Source organism: Ylistrum balloti, unplaced genomic scaffold (genome assembly GCF_031769215.1).
Source record: "Ylistrum balloti isolate Yb309-2 unplaced genomic scaffold, AGI_CSIRO_Ybal_v1 Utg370416, whole genome shotgun sequence".
In the NCBI taxonomy this organism is placed as follows: Eukaryota; Metazoa; Mollusca; class Bivalvia; order Pectinida; family Pectinidae; genus Ylistrum; species Ylistrum balloti.
The window spans coordinates 292,738-308,574 of NW_026782282.1; the positions used below are offsets into that span (position 1 = coordinate 292,738).

Consider the following 15,837-nt stretch of genomic DNA (forward strand, 5'->3'; position numbering starts at 1 on the left):
TAAGTTTGATCTGAAAAAGAAATGCCAGAAACAGGAAGTGTTTTCTGTCACTATTGATTTGATACGTATTTGTATATTTTTTTGTACATAAATGATTATTTTACAGTCATTCCTGTTGAAATATTCCCTGAACGTTAGCGTACAGTTAATATTTCAAACTGGGAATCATCTACTAGAAAGTAGGTCACAAAAGCATATGTGTTGTTTGTATATGGGATCTAAATGCTATAAAAACATACAGATATGTTATCTCGTCATTGATTTTCATCCTTCAGCTTCCAGACCAGTTTCATCCGACTAGGGAACTTTAGCCTTATTCATCAGCCACAGTGTACATTAGGAATTAGGATACGACACGCTACTTTTTTCTTTTTTTCTTTTTTATCGGAGGCATAGGGTAATGGGGACATATCAAGCAGGAGGTTTTGGGGGAGATTTGAGTCACGGATTTGGAAGATTTTTACAGCCTCAAATTCCCAGCATGACTCGTATGACTCAAATTTTTGTATTCCATTGTTGAAAGAAATGCATGAATTCTCAATAATGGAAATTCTATTACACTCGTTCAAAATATTTCGTACCTTCCACACAAAAAAAAAAATCTAATACTTCGTTTATAAGATAAGATACCCTGTCACTGTTTCCAGGTATTGAGAGGCGTGAAGATATGGCGTCTGCCACAACAGCTTCATCAGAAAGAGGTTAACTTTATATAAGATATTCTGAACATTGTATTCTCTATGTGTTGTGTAATCAAAATATTTTATTTTTCACATTTTTCTATAAAAATTTCAGTCAGTTTTATGTTGTCTTGTATTTCCTAATGTCTCCATATATGAGTACAGTTCTTTGATAATTGTTTCCGACTTGTGTTGAAAAAAATTTGAGATTTTCTTTCTTTCCCCTTTTTTGATAAATTTGTTTAACAAAATAAATAGTTTTTTTTTCTTTTGGAACTGTGTTTCAGCTCAAAAAATAATTTACTGTGTTAACCATCAAATCAAAATACCAGTATGCTCCTCTTGAAAAACTCCATTCATTGTAACCATAGAGACAAAATTACCCCAGTTTAAAGCCAATGTCAAACTTAGAGACTTGTAAACAATTTTACAGTGATTGTAATTGGATGTGCTATATATGGTGGCATGATTTAGATAATTATCGACTGTTTTTTACTTTCTATGGATATTTATCGACTATTTTTTACTTCTTATGGCTGGTGTATTGTGAGTGTATAATTGTGCGCTTTTCCATTTTGAGATGATGGTGTATATGGCCCCATTATATATGGACCAATACTTGATGTTGGAGGTAAGACATTCCCAAATGGTGTGAAATCCCTTTATTTGAGGCATCCTAGAACCATCTCATGGTGTGAAATCCCTTTATTTGATATATCCTAGAACCACATGAAATTACAGAATCTGTTGAAGCTGATAACTCTTATGATTCTAATGGTAATATAATGTTTGCTATTTTGAAAATCTAGTCTAATTTTTTCATAATATTTTGAATTTGAAACAAAAAGAAAAATAATCAAATAAAAAACGGGAAAAAAATACAGAATGTTTTTGAAAAAATGAAAACATCAATATACAGAATTTCTGTTTGAAATGTGATTCATTCCTCCTTTTTTTTTTTTTTTTTAAAAATCCAACTTTTTCAAAATTTTGTGTCACCAATTTTTGATACCTAAAATGGAAGAGAATTTCACATGTCCTGATTTGGTAGTAAGTACCAGTGATTCGGAATGTAGTTAGTATAAGCAATCTTTAGATACCATTAAAAATTCTCCTGTGTGTTGTGATTATTCATGGATAGAGGTGTGAAGCCTTAGATGGTTTCCCCCTAAGTGATCCCTGATGTTAGTCTGATGGTAATTATAGCCTCCTTCTGGAGTAAAGGTCAAGGATGAGAATTCTGTTTATGGTGTTGTTGTTTATTGTTGCTATTCCTGTCTTGAATCATTGTTGTTCACTTTGCTATCTGTTGTGGTTTTTAGTTATTCAAAATTAATTGGTTTGCCATTAAGCATTTTTTTTTCCACTTAACTCTTTGTTTTGGTCACATTTTAAAAGTGTTTTCTTCTCAATCATCTTTTGAATGTATTGGAAATAAATGGTACATTCTTTAAGCATTTTTTTGTTAAGATTAGTGCTTTTTTTGAACTGCTTAATTATATTTACATGTACTTATATAATATATTGTTATAATGCTATAATTATAACATCGACATATCAATAAGGATTTTGTTATAATGCTTACATGATCAATATATCTTTTGGCAATAAGCCAATACATTGTACATTGTAATGAGTCTCGCTACTTATATAGCAGTTTCTGTCGAATACTTGCAATCTCATCTTGTGTCCTGTAATAAGCCCACCCCATACTTTTAAGTTATACGTTATGTGCTAGCACCCCTGGGCCAGGATAAATGAGTTTATAGCTATTTAAAGGTGATGGGTTAACATATCTGTGGTAATTTATGACCTATGTGGGCCTTTGTTATTTGAAGTTTAGATGTATAGATACATCATGATGAAATGTTTGATGAAATATCACATTTATTTTTTCCTCAATTTGTCTTATATGTTAAAGTATAAAGTCTTTTCCTCTGAAAATTGAATAATTCTTTTTGTGAAGGAATGTGAAATGATAATAAAAATATTGACCCCTGGGGATTGTTATGGTCTTACATATATAGACTATAGGGGATGATTGGTCAGATCTGATGCAATAAAATCTCCATATCTGATGGATATATTGATTTATGGTGATGTTATCTAATCAAACCTGTTACTATAGTGATAATGCTGGCAAACAGAGTTCACACCGGAACGGTATATACTAAATGGGCACGCATGTTGGAATAGTTGTAACCTCTAAACCTCTCCTATAGAGATACATTTTGTAGATATAATACCTGATTTTCAAAGAAACTGCGTTTTTAATACATTTCATTATTGGGGTGAAGTAAATGAATATATTAAGAAACAATCCATTCTGTCAAGTCAAGACATTTCTGGTATTTCTGTGTAATTAAGATCTACTTGTGTATACATAGGGGCATAAAATGATGTTTATCTACTATTTTTTACTTCTTATATTTATCGACTATTTTTTACTTCATACATTTATGAACTTTATATATATTTTTATTTATTATACCTATTCTATTGTTGTGTCTTAAAGCATTTGTAATTAACTTTTCCGGGGTGTAAATCAGTTTTAGAATTGAATTATCCATTGTATTTACGAAGCAAGGGACTTCTCCAATTACATATTCTCCTCATATTTAATTATCATTCATGATTAATCTGGTCAGAGGTAATTGTTGATATGGAGAACTAATCACATGCTGAATTAATAACATTGAAGGTAATTACATTGATATCTCTCTATTTGCTCTTGTTGTATATCTCATTGCTAATGATAACACCGCATCTTTGATCAAATGTTTGCTGAGATGAAAATATGTGTATGCCATTCCCTGCCAATGGAGGATATCAAATTACCAGTCTGATCAGGCTTACCATATAAGGTCATTCATTTTCACTACAGTTGATCCGCGGCGTGTAGCGTCAATAGATGATGATGACTTTGCAGAGTATGATGTCACAGAACACAAGGAGTTGTCTCTAGGGATTCCCGAGCGGTTCGGTAGGATTCCCGTCCAATGTTGTCATGTCTTATTGGTTAGAGTAGCAATCCATGTCATGCATGCTTTTAACGTCACACTTAATGGTTAGAAAGTAGATTGTCGTTTCGTTGTTTGTCTTTTTCATTAATATTTCCATTTATCTATGGTTCATGGAATCTCATCATTTCAACCTGTGTCTTTGACCTCTATCCATCCTTGACCTTTGATCTTTTTCTCCTTATCCTCTTATTGCTCCCTTGATGGTCATTTTGGTCAAATATTCCCTCATTTTCTCTCGCACTCTTTGGTTGATTGGTTTTTTACCTGTTAGACGACGCCAGTATCACCTCAAAGTTCATCATTTGTTTCACTCTGTGGTATTTGTCAGAAAGTTATTGAAGAATCTCTGTCTACTGTTTGGACCCCTCTCCTTCATACCTGCCTTCTTTACAGTGTTGTACAATGTTAGTAATTTGCACTGTTGTTAGATTTAATCAGTTACAATACATCCACATTTGGACAGATAACAGACAGACATTCTAAATAATTCTGACAGAGTTTTGAAGGGCAATCGACGAAAGCTATTTTAAACATAATTTTTAGATGAACAAACACACATTAGGAGTTATGATGTTTTGTGTCTCGAAACAATTTATATAACAAATTACTCATTTGATCACATCAGCAGTAAATCACACGAATTTTGACAGTTACCTTTTATATATAGACCGAGACATGTTGACGAGGACATTTATATTTTCAGTGACTCACATATTGAAAATTGCTCACAAGTGTATTGACTGTGACTCAGACATCTTTTCACAGTGAATCAACATTGACTCGCAAAATGAAAATTACATGCACACATGTTGACATTGACTCTTACACCTTTTTTTAAGTGAGTCACATGTGTATTGACATTGACTCGCACATGTATTGACATTGACTCACAGCATTATCTCAAGCATGTATCGACGGTGACTCACACATCGGATGTTACTCATGTTAGATATTGGCCACAGCTTGTGCCATATCAGCAGATATTTAACCACTTCAGTATTTTTGAAAAAGGACATTGACATCACTAGCTCTGATTCTTTGACTAAGTATGACCCTGGATTCATCAGTGTATGATGTTGTGTAGATGTCATTCCCTTTCTAATTAGTGTATTAACTGCACAGTTGATGCACCTGTGTCCTCTGTCTCTCGCACATAATGTTACTATTCAGCAAAGATGTTTTATGGTATGCTGGATAGGAAGGAAGAGGTTGGGAGGAGGGTGGAGGGTATTGTCGCTCATATTGTGACATTCATAGCTCCATAATTTCACTAAAATCTGGTGACGGATTGACTGCTGAATAGTTCGTCGATCTCGGAGTTTTTAATAATGTCTCTCGAGAGACCATTGTCGATCGATCACAGTCATGTAATGGAAATTGGATTTGTCAAGTCTGAAAACACTTTCCCTTCAGTTTAAATTATGTTGCTGCTCTGCTCTTGAAACCTCAGATCAGCATCGCTTCACTTTCTTAGAAATACCAACATTTCATTAAACTTGAAAGAATTGGATATCCTGTTTTAACCATTGGAAAGTTATTTACATTTGAGAAAAATATTTGTAAAAATCATTTCCTTCACTGTTAATGTCATATATGATTATTTGAAAGAAAAAACGAAAAAAAATAATGATAATAACTGATTTTTAAAATCTGAAATGCGACCTGAATCTACAAGGGAGGGGGTTAATTGCTATAGAAATTTTAATTGGATAGAATGGTTTTATAGTGACAGGTAATCTATATTAGCTGTTAAGTGTTGTAGGTTGTAACTGACATGTATAATTATCACCTTGTCTCAGGTCTGAACAATTACTGTAAAAACTAGAGACATACAATATGAAAATAAGCTGAGTAACCAAGGGGAAATCCTATCTAAAACCGTCGGATTGATTTTTCTCCTGAAAATGAACTGATACTCTGTTTTCGTTTATAAATTTAGACCAGTAAGGGTGATGTGTTTTCCTTAAAGTCAATATTTTTAATCACAAGAAGAAAGAAATGTTTTATGTTTAAACTTACTTCAGTTTTCTGAAGAAAATATTACTGCCAAAAGGAGAAACAGTGTTGAAAAGCAATGAAATGAGACAAACTTGAGATGCTTAACATTGATGAGAGTATTTGTTGTGTTTAGTGCCCGTAGCTCAGAGAAGTGGTCCAATATATTATGAACCAGGCGATGAAGACCAAGATTCTGAGGAAGATGAAGTTCTCGACTTCACAACACCCAAACATCTAGGTCACTCAGGTCAGAAGGATGTTTGCATGACAGGAGAATCCTCATTGTGTCAACTTTTTTTGTGATTTAAATTTTGGCTTTTTTTTTTTCTTCACCTCTCCACCCATGATTGATTTATGGCAGATATCAATTGTGTTTTTATTTCTCTTTTGTTTTTAAAGCACTGCTTTCACCCATCAGGGAATATGTAGATTTCATTAATCCTCCATCGTTTAGGTGCGGCAAGTGAGTGTAGGTGTCTTCCTTTTGTGTAATTTTGTTAATTTCCACACATTCTTTTTCTCTGTCATTCATCATGCTGTCAGTGATCAGTGATTGTGTTAGTGAAAGTGTTTTTTATTGATTTAAAGGGAAAAGCCAAGGTTAATTGATTACTTAAATCTACAGCAATGTTTTTAATCTCAGTTAGGGACACTAGGGAGAATTACCTGTCACCGTGCCCTATTTTCAGAATCATTCCTCAGCTGTTACTTAGAAATAGGTTATTGAATCAAGGAAAACTTCTTTGTTAAAGATATTTTCCTTAAATTCTGTAATACTTTCACATAGACAATTTTACTCTTAGTCATTTGGCGAAACTATGGCCAGTCTGGGCTAGATGTGATCAGTGTTTTACAAAACTTTTACAAGTGCAACAAAATTACACTGAATACAGACCATAATGATTTTGTAATCTCGTTATGTACTGGCATTTGATAATTTTGAATACTTTTTTTGATACTTTTTTTTCAGATAAATGTTTCAGACTAAAGGATTATTTGAACCTTATATTTGAGATCAATATTACATAAAAGGACACATGGATATTGAACTGTTCTTACAGCACTAGATCCTGGAATATTTTTGATAATAAAAAAAACATTGAACAATACAGAAGGGGAAATGCAATCTTTTAAGAAATATCTTTTAATACTGATATAAACGATTTTCAGTTTTGATATTGAAATCATTCAACAAAATTTCTAGAGATTTTCCTTTACTTTAAAACGATGACAGCATCAAGTAATGTCAGAGATTAAGTGAGGAAGAAAAAAGTTGTTAATGCTTTGGTACATTGTCAGGTGTTTTAGAAGAAAATAATTAAATCTCCTTTGGTCTAGATCCCATTATAATAGATTTTATCATTAGGGATTAGGTTTTTTATTCATAGATCTTGATATTAGGTAGGTGTTTCAATTATAGACTTTTTCATTAGGTGATATAAACAGGATTTTATAGTGTTATAGATTTTTCAATAAAAGTTTCGCATTCATTATTCTGCTAAGGCTCTGCTTCATTCACTGTTAGCTCTGGACTGTAAGAAAAGCACAGGATATTTGATGCCTGTAATTCTGTGGTAAAATCTATATCGGTGTTCTTTGAATTGACTGTTGATGATAAAATCACTCACCAGTTGGCTGTAAATTTTTGGCAAAAGTAAGTCTTGTCAGTGGTATTGTGGTAATTACTATGGATCAATACAAACAAAATCTCTAATTACAACATGGGATTTAGTCCTAATATTCTTTTATATTAATATTATTCTCAAATAAGACAGTACAATGTACTAGTGTACTGATTTTTCAAACATCTGAACTAAAAATTTATTAGATTGAAATTCTTTATAAAGAACACATTGAAAAAATTTTTTTTGGAGGGGTGGGGGGGATTTTTTTTTTTTTTTTAGAATTTTGATGTGCTATTGCTCAATAACTACAATAATGTATGACACTTTGATAAAAAAGATGAGTTTATTTCTGGGATTTTTTTCTATGTGGAGAAGCATAATGATAGCTCTTTCCTGTCAATGTAGCGTCCTGCTTATTCTTCTCTCCTTGTAGTTACATACAGTCATACATCTCTATGGCAATGATGAGCCTTAGAAAAACATAGGTCATATGTGTGCATTTCTTGAGTTTTACCCACATTAAAACTGTTTTTCCTTTATATATATATATTTGTTTTGAAATACTACTCTTAGTTTTGATTGGCTATCATTTTGTAAAATGCATTATGATTGGTGAATTATAGACTTACACTTTCGTAGATATAAACACATAGCATATTTAACATTCATATGAAACCAGATTTCCTTGTGTATTCGTGGTTAATTCTTTTGTCTGATGATGCGATGGTCAGGTGACAGTGGTTTCACCTAAACAATCATAGTTCTATTTCATAATTGATCATGAAAAGGCATGGATCACCTACTAATACCTGTAAGGTTTTTTTTTTTTGTTTTGTTTTTTTTTTTTTTGTGAAATCCTGTCCTCAGACCACCACTATAAACCTGGACTATCACAGAATGAAAGAAATGACACACAGACCATCATGAGATAGATGAAGTTATTGAGTTCTACAGGAAATGTTTCCATGTTATGACTGGGGAAGTGGTCAAAGCCATAGAATTTTATATGTTGTAAAAATCTGCTTCATTTCACACTGTTTTATGGTTTTCATTTATTCTATTTTGTGTATTTTGTTGTTGTGCTGATGTATAATATGATTGTTATCTTTTACCAGAAGTATTTTATATAAGGCACTTTTGTGTCTCTTTACACAATATTGGGTTTTCCTTATGTAGATTTTATGACAAGAGATCTAAGTAACATTATGTAGATAGCAAACATGAAGAATAGAGATTTTTGACTCCCTTAAAGAATTTGTCTCAAACACTTATCTTTACAAAGTGTTTTAACAGGGTGATTTTCTCAGATAAATGTACTCAGCTGATAGTCTCAACTGATTGGACATCTGATTATAACATCCTTTATCATGATTGTGGTAGTTAAATATTGCACAGCTCCTCCAGTCTCTTCCATTCCTTGATCATACAGGTGTTTGAAAGCTTTCTATATACAGGTGGTATAGTATAGCATCTTCTACCTCTATTTGTAATATTGATGCAGAATTGATGCTTCTAAAGATGAAAGTAAAAGCAAAAAACGGAAAATTAGAAAATATGTGCTCTCAAAACTTTTAATTTATTAAACCATTTACTGATTCTCTAGATATAAGAAAAAATGTTATGAGAAATGATTTGGTTTATTTTTAATATACGGTTGTAAGCAGTAGATATCTTAAATGGAATACGAGTTGGCAATGATCAATTCTGTAGATATTTATTAAACATCATCCATGAAAGTCCATCGTTGTCACGATGAAAGAATATTAATTATAAACTGACTCCAAGAGTGGAAAAATTAACTCCATTCTGTACAACGTAAAATGCATTGGACCTCAAAGAGGGATTCATATCATTTATGTATGTAACAGAGTTCATTCTTATATAAATGCCTCCGCTATGCTTTGAACCTGGCTTACTTTTCTGATGTTCAGCTGATTGAGCTGAAGAGAAGTTCGCTGTAGCATAGCAGTATTTGTGACTATTACTTTACCTGGGTTATATGTATTTTAATGGTAAAGGCTGGTTAGGTGACACAAAGGGTTGTTGGATTCACCTATGACAGCTGGGTTGAATTCCCCATGTGGGCTGATGTGAGAATGTATAACCTAGTTAACTCAGTCTCCTGTCCATGGCCAAAAGAGTGGATTTTCTCTGGACTCTGGTTTCCTCTTGGTGTTAAAATCTGTTGGAATCACCTGGGCCAGTATATTTAAAACTGTTGATATACATGTAAATTGTTTTATAATCCTTATAACAGAGATAACAGGTAAGTATATATGTAACTGATGATCAAAATCAGATCTCTCATTCTATTTTGTATATAAAATCAGAGATCTGATTGCAATAAGATTGTAAAATTTGTGAACTTATTCTGGAGTCAGTGGCCATTGTAATTCTATCTGAAGTTGGTGGCCATTGTAATTCTATCTGGAGTTGATGGCCATTGTAGTTCTATCTGGAGTTGACGGCCGTTGTAATTCTATCTGGAGTTGGTGGCCATTGTAATTCTATCTGGAGTTGACGGCCATTGTAATTCTATCTGGAGTTGATGGCCATGGTAATTCTATCTGGAGTTGATGGCCATTGTAATTCTATCTGGAGTTGGTGGCCATTGTAGTTTGTCTAGAGTTGATGGCCATTGTAATTCTATCTGGAGTTGATGGCCATTGTAATTCTATCTGGAGTTGGTGGCCATTGTAGTTTGTCTAGAGTTGATGGCCATTGTAGTTCTATCTGGAGTTGATGGCCATTGTAGTTCTATCTGGAGTTGATGGCCATTGTAGTTCTATCTGGTGTTGATGGCCATTGTAATTCTATCTGGAGTTGATGGCCATTGTAGTTCTATCTGGTGTTGGTGGCCATTGTAATTCTATCTTGAGTCGATGGACATTGTAATTCTATCTGGAATTGGTGGCCATTGTAAATCTATCTGGAGTTGATGGCCATTGTAAATCTATCTGGAGTTGATGGCCATTGTAATTCTATCTGGAGTTGATGGCCATTGTAATTCTATCTGGAGTTGATGGCCATTGTAATTCTATCTGGAGTTGATGGCCATTGTAATTCTATCTGGAGTTGATGGCCATTGTAATTCTATCTGGAGTTGATGGCCATTGTAAATCTATCTGGAGTTGATGGCCATTGTAATTCTATCTGGAGTTGATGGCCATTGTAATTCTATCTGGAGTTGGTGGCCATTGTAAATCTATCTGGAGTTGGTGGCCATTGTAAATCTATCTGGAGTTGGTGGCCATTGTGGCCATTGTAATTCTATCTGGAGTTGGTGGCCATTGTGGCCATTGTAATTCTATCTGGAGTTGATGGCCATTGTATCTATCTGGAGTTGGTGGCCATTGTAATTCTATCTGGAGTTGTGGCCATTGTAATCTATCTGGAGTTGATGGGAGTTGGTGGCCATTGTAAATCTATCTGGAGTTGGTGGCCATTGTAATTCTATCTGGAGTTGATGGCCATTGTAATTCTATCTGGAGTTGATGGCCATTGTAGTTCTATCTGGAGTTGATGGCCATTGTAGTTCTATCTGGAGTTGATGGCCATTGTAAATCTATCTGGAGTTGGTGGCCATTGTAATTCTATCTGGAGTTGATGGCCATTGTAGTTCTATCTGGAGTTGATGGCCATTGTAAATCTATCTGGAGTTGGTGGCCATTGTAATTCTATCTGGAGTTAGTGGCCATTGTAAATCTATATGGAGTTGATGGCCATTGCTTTAATGAATAAATAATTACTATTGTTTTGGAAACAGCTTTTCTTTGTCTATTTGTTCTCATGTCAGCCTTTTCCTTGCAGAAGACCCAAACACCCAGGGAGCTGAAGGAGCTGACGAGGGATCAGCCAAGTAGGTGATGGGGGAGATTCACTTATTTGAAAGGTTTTAATATTTGGATTCATTTCAAAAAAGACAAAAAAACCAGCAGTCCTGCCCTCTTCCCCATTAAAAAATAGAAATAGATGAATATCATTCCCGACTACTTATGTAAAAAATGATTTTAACAATTTGATATATTCATGTAATGTCAGAATGCAATCTGCCTCTCTTTGACCCACAGCTGGAGACAGTTAACAATCAATATGTCAGTCTTTGGGGGATGTCTATTTTTGTACATATTCTTGATTAATTCTTGCCAGTGACAAGATTTTCTTACATTTATAGGCTCTACATGAAGAAACAGATTCACACTAAGACAGTGATGAAGGATGGACAAGAGCAAACATTTGTTACTGAGGAGTCGCATATCCAACAGGACAATGAACCCCCAGAGGAGCTCCGCGACAGCATGAGACAAATTATTGATCAGTTCATGGAACACGGAGGTGAAAAGGAGCCTACCTCCCAAGCCCTTGAACATGATGTGTAATAACACAATTGAAAGAACATTGAACTCTCATCAAAGTTCCATAAAATCATATACATATGGCTTAAATTTTTCGCAAAGAACATTTATGCCTGGTTTGCATTTTCGCATAAGATTTGAGTTTCTTAAAGCTTGTGTTATCATTGCCTATGATAATTGTAAAGAATTGGTTTTTGAAACAGATGGAAAAATAATGCATTGAACATTGTGTTAGTTTGAATTGAAGCGTTTGTTCTGAAATTTCTTGAATAAATAATTTTTTTTAAGAAAATGTAATATGAAGAAATCTAATGTTTCACATCAATATTCTTAGCTCTAATTTGATATTCTTTCAGTCTTTGCTCTATAAAATAGGCTTTAGTTGCATGGATTCAACTATTGAAATTTGTTGCTTTCATCACAAAGAAATGTTATATAAATGTAACATTTTTATATTCCATTTATAAAAACGGTAAATCAATTTCTGTAAATTTCACTCATCTATTTCCTAGCAAAGACTGAGGTCATGCTGTGGTCTGATCCTACAGAATGGAGAACTAGATGATAGATCTGTATATTTTTAATTTCATTAACTCACCATGCTTCAAAAGATGTACTATCTTAATAATAATGTTGTAAAATACTACCGTTTGCCTGAATTTTAGCAGTACTCTTGTCATAATTACAGTTGGGAGCCTTGCTGTCCGTATTAGCTCCATTGTAATATTTATCAAAGATTTACATATTTTGTCCGCAATGAATGCATAGCTTCATTGATAACTTATCTTAACTGTACAGGTCTTCATTTTTTTTTCAATTTTAATTCCTGTTTCTTGATTACTTCATTAAGAATTTTTCATATTTTTTTTCACTTTTGTTTGTTTTATGTATATTCTAGAAATGGAAATCAGACTGTTGTTGTGAAACTTATCTATACAGATTTACCATTACTTAAACCACCATAATGACATTAATCAAACAAACCATGTGCTTTCAGAGGCAACATGAGAATCTATTTTGTGGTTTTTTCCAAAAACCCGAGGATTTTATTATGTATTCTGGAATGGATACCCCAGCGTCAACTTACCCCGATGGATAGAACGAGAAGGTTGGGGTAGCTTTTTCCGACGATGTTTATCTCTGAGAATTAGACAAACTGTTAAACTTGTGCAATGAACTAGAACTGGCCCTCTAGTTCAAATGCACATATCTAACGGTCATATGTATAATATGAGTGATTCTATGATGAAATTTATGGGATTAAAGAAATTACTGAGTAATTATACTTTCAAATTAATGAAGGTGTATAAGCGTGTCAGGGGAGATAACTTGACCTTGAAAGGGAGATAACTAATTAAAAGAAATAAGGTCAAAAGTAGAATGTGCATGGGTTATTTCGAATGAGAATATAAAGAATGAAAAGTCAATACAGTCTATAAATAGTCAATTGAATCTTTTCTAAAGTCTTTTTCTTCGTGCGTCATGCTCACATTGTACTTAGATTCAATTTGATATCCTACTTACAATAATATCACGTAACAAATATCAATATCATAAACTGATTATTATAATTTTCCTAGAGAAATTGCTGCTCTAGAATGGTATGAATTATGTATTTATGAAATGCAAAGTCTGTAATTCTTCCAAGTTGTTTAGTTTATTTTCTGGTAATTTTTCATGAGAAAATACATCAGATAAAACTAAAAGTGGCCCCAGGAAAAATTCATTGAGAGAAATTGAAGAGTGCATGATTCCAGACTTTGCATCAGTCAAAAAATATGGAGTAATTTTTTAAAATCAGGAAAAAGTGACATTGAAATAATTGAATTGATTTTTGATGATTGGTGACTTACTCCCTCCTGATAATTGATATATGTAATAGATACCTATATATTTGTGTATCTTTCTCCTACCCTCTGTAGGTCCATGTTTGTACCCTTGTATAGCTGCATATTTGAAATAAAAGGCTTCATTACACATTTTCACCTTTGTACTTTGTTTACACTTTGGGGACTTTTCCCTCAGCAACAACTTCTATGTGGTATGCAAGAGGAACGCTGTATGACAAAAAATATTTATGCTAACTCTCATTCAGAATCTGAAGTCAAGACATCATTTCAAGTTCTTTTATCTAAAATCTGATTTACTGCGTTTCATTTATATTTTTTTTTTGGCAACGAAAAACAACCAAAGTAGCAATACGTAACAAATATTTCATGTGATACATATTTATGTACGGGACCTCAGGGCATTATTTGATATTTGACCTGTAATCTTGACCGTTATGGCCATTTGATATTTTTGGATTCATCACATGGTAACAAATTCTTTACCAGTCAATAGATAGAGGATTTAACCTTGATCTTTTATCATGGTGTCGTATTCCATAATGTTGTAACAAAATATTGAGCAGGCAAAAAATGTGACCTTGATGTTTGACCCAATGTTTTGGCTTTTATTCAACTACATGTATTCAACATGTGATCTTGACTTATAGTCAGTGGTTTGCTATTAGATATTAATCAACTTTGCTTCAATATTCATCAAAATCATCATTTTAGTAATGATGGCCTTTAATGGCAGGTCACAGTGACCTAATTACAGTATAATGTGCAGTAACAACTGGTGAGAGATTCAAATTTCAAGTTTCAGTGCATTTTATGTGGTTCACATTTGACATTTGACCTTGAGGTGAAGGCAACATTTACGTGATATTATTTAAAGCAATGCTAATCACCTGTATCAGAATTCAGAATTTATGATAGGGCAATATTGCAATGAAGCTTTGTGACCTTCAGACAAAAATCAGTGGACTGATCTCAATGCCATGCACACCATCTGATCCTGATGTAGTTGTTTCAAGTATAAGTGAAAGACACAGTAAAATAAAAAATCCTGTAAAAACGTTTTAGGAGAATAAAACCAGGCACTGGTGATTGCCATGGTTACCTACTGAAAAATGCTAAAAATGCAGAAATACTGCTAGTTCCAACCTAACACTACAACTTTCTAGAAGAAATTTAATTCTAAACACCTGTCTCAAAATCAACAACACTGCCATGGTAACAAACAACTTACATTTCAGCAAATTCCAACTCGGAAATCCTTTATAACATTACCATATGTAAACACTTTGAAAACTTCACTTCCTGTAAAGCTAGTTTTTGGTACGTAGACACAGATTCGAGACTGCCCAAAAAGTAATCTCCAGCACAAAGCTAAAATATTATTCTGAAGAAAATGAAACCCTAAATTGTCCACTTCAACATAGCAAGACCAATTTAAGCAAGGATTTTTTTTTAATATTTTAATTAAAACCTGTATAATAGGTTAATCTAATGAACAAAGATATCACCATGACCACATCGAGTAACTGTCCACTACTACCTTAATACCGTCCTAGAAAAGAATATAAAAACCTATGTGTTGTAATCAGCACGGTACCAGGCAATCATAATAACATTACTCAAACATTCTTCATACAAACAAACGCATATTTTCTAGATTTGGAAGACAAAAGGAAAAATAGAAAAACAAACAGTCAGTCTCTAACACAATCTGTTATACGTTCCTGTTTTACCTGGCATAATGCCCTTTAAAAGACATCGTTTCAGAGAAGATTTGATAATGTTGGTGTGCTAGTATCCCATTTAATATATGAATACACGAATTTGTTTTTAAAAAATCACGCACTTGTTTCTTAAACATTAAGAACATGGTGCTACAGCCGAGCACATCGTTACATACCCATTGTAGAACTAGCTCTTTATAGTTCACAGTTCATAAACTTAAGTCATTAATCTTAATGAGAAATAGGATTTCCACACACCAACCATAATAACTTATATTAGATTGAAGCATCACTTTACAAATCAAAAGAAAATAAATGATTTATGAATTAATTTCTCATAATAATCGTTTCGTTTCCTTAGTGTTGTTAATTATTTCTTATATATACAATGTAGGTAACGGTATCTGTTGTTTTTCTGTCTGATTGGAAGAGAGAGAGAGAGAGAGAGGGGGGGGGGGGAGAGAGTCATATTCAATCAAATCCCAATTTTACTCTTTTTTTTGGCAATTAAGAGATGTCATCACCTTTGCTTAATTTCTGATCGCCATATAGGAGTAAATCTAATTAAATTCTCAAACAGAGGTT

At 33.3% G+C, this 15,837-nt stretch overlaps 1 protein-coding gene across 1 annotated transcript in view; it reads left to right on the forward strand.

The window, feature by feature from the left end:
- LOC132554521 (ankyrin-2-like) overlaps window positions 1–13,660 on the forward strand; it is a 189,659-nt gene extending 175,999 nt beyond the window's left edge. The window contains exons 48-52 of the mRNA XM_060218839.1: window positions 1,261–1,311; window positions 3,565–3,663; window positions 5,835–5,948; window positions 11,137–11,185; window positions 11,501–13,660. Coding sequence (XP_060074822.1) covers window positions 1,261–1,311; window positions 3,565–3,663; window positions 5,835–5,948; window positions 11,137–11,185; window positions 11,501–11,705 — 518 coding nt within the window. The 3' untranslated portion in view covers window positions 11,706–13,660. The remainder of the gene's footprint in view (window positions 1–1,260; window positions 1,312–3,564; window positions 3,664–5,834; window positions 5,949–11,136; window positions 11,186–11,500) is intronic.
- The last annotated feature ends 2,177 nt before the right edge of the window (window positions 13,661–15,837 follow it).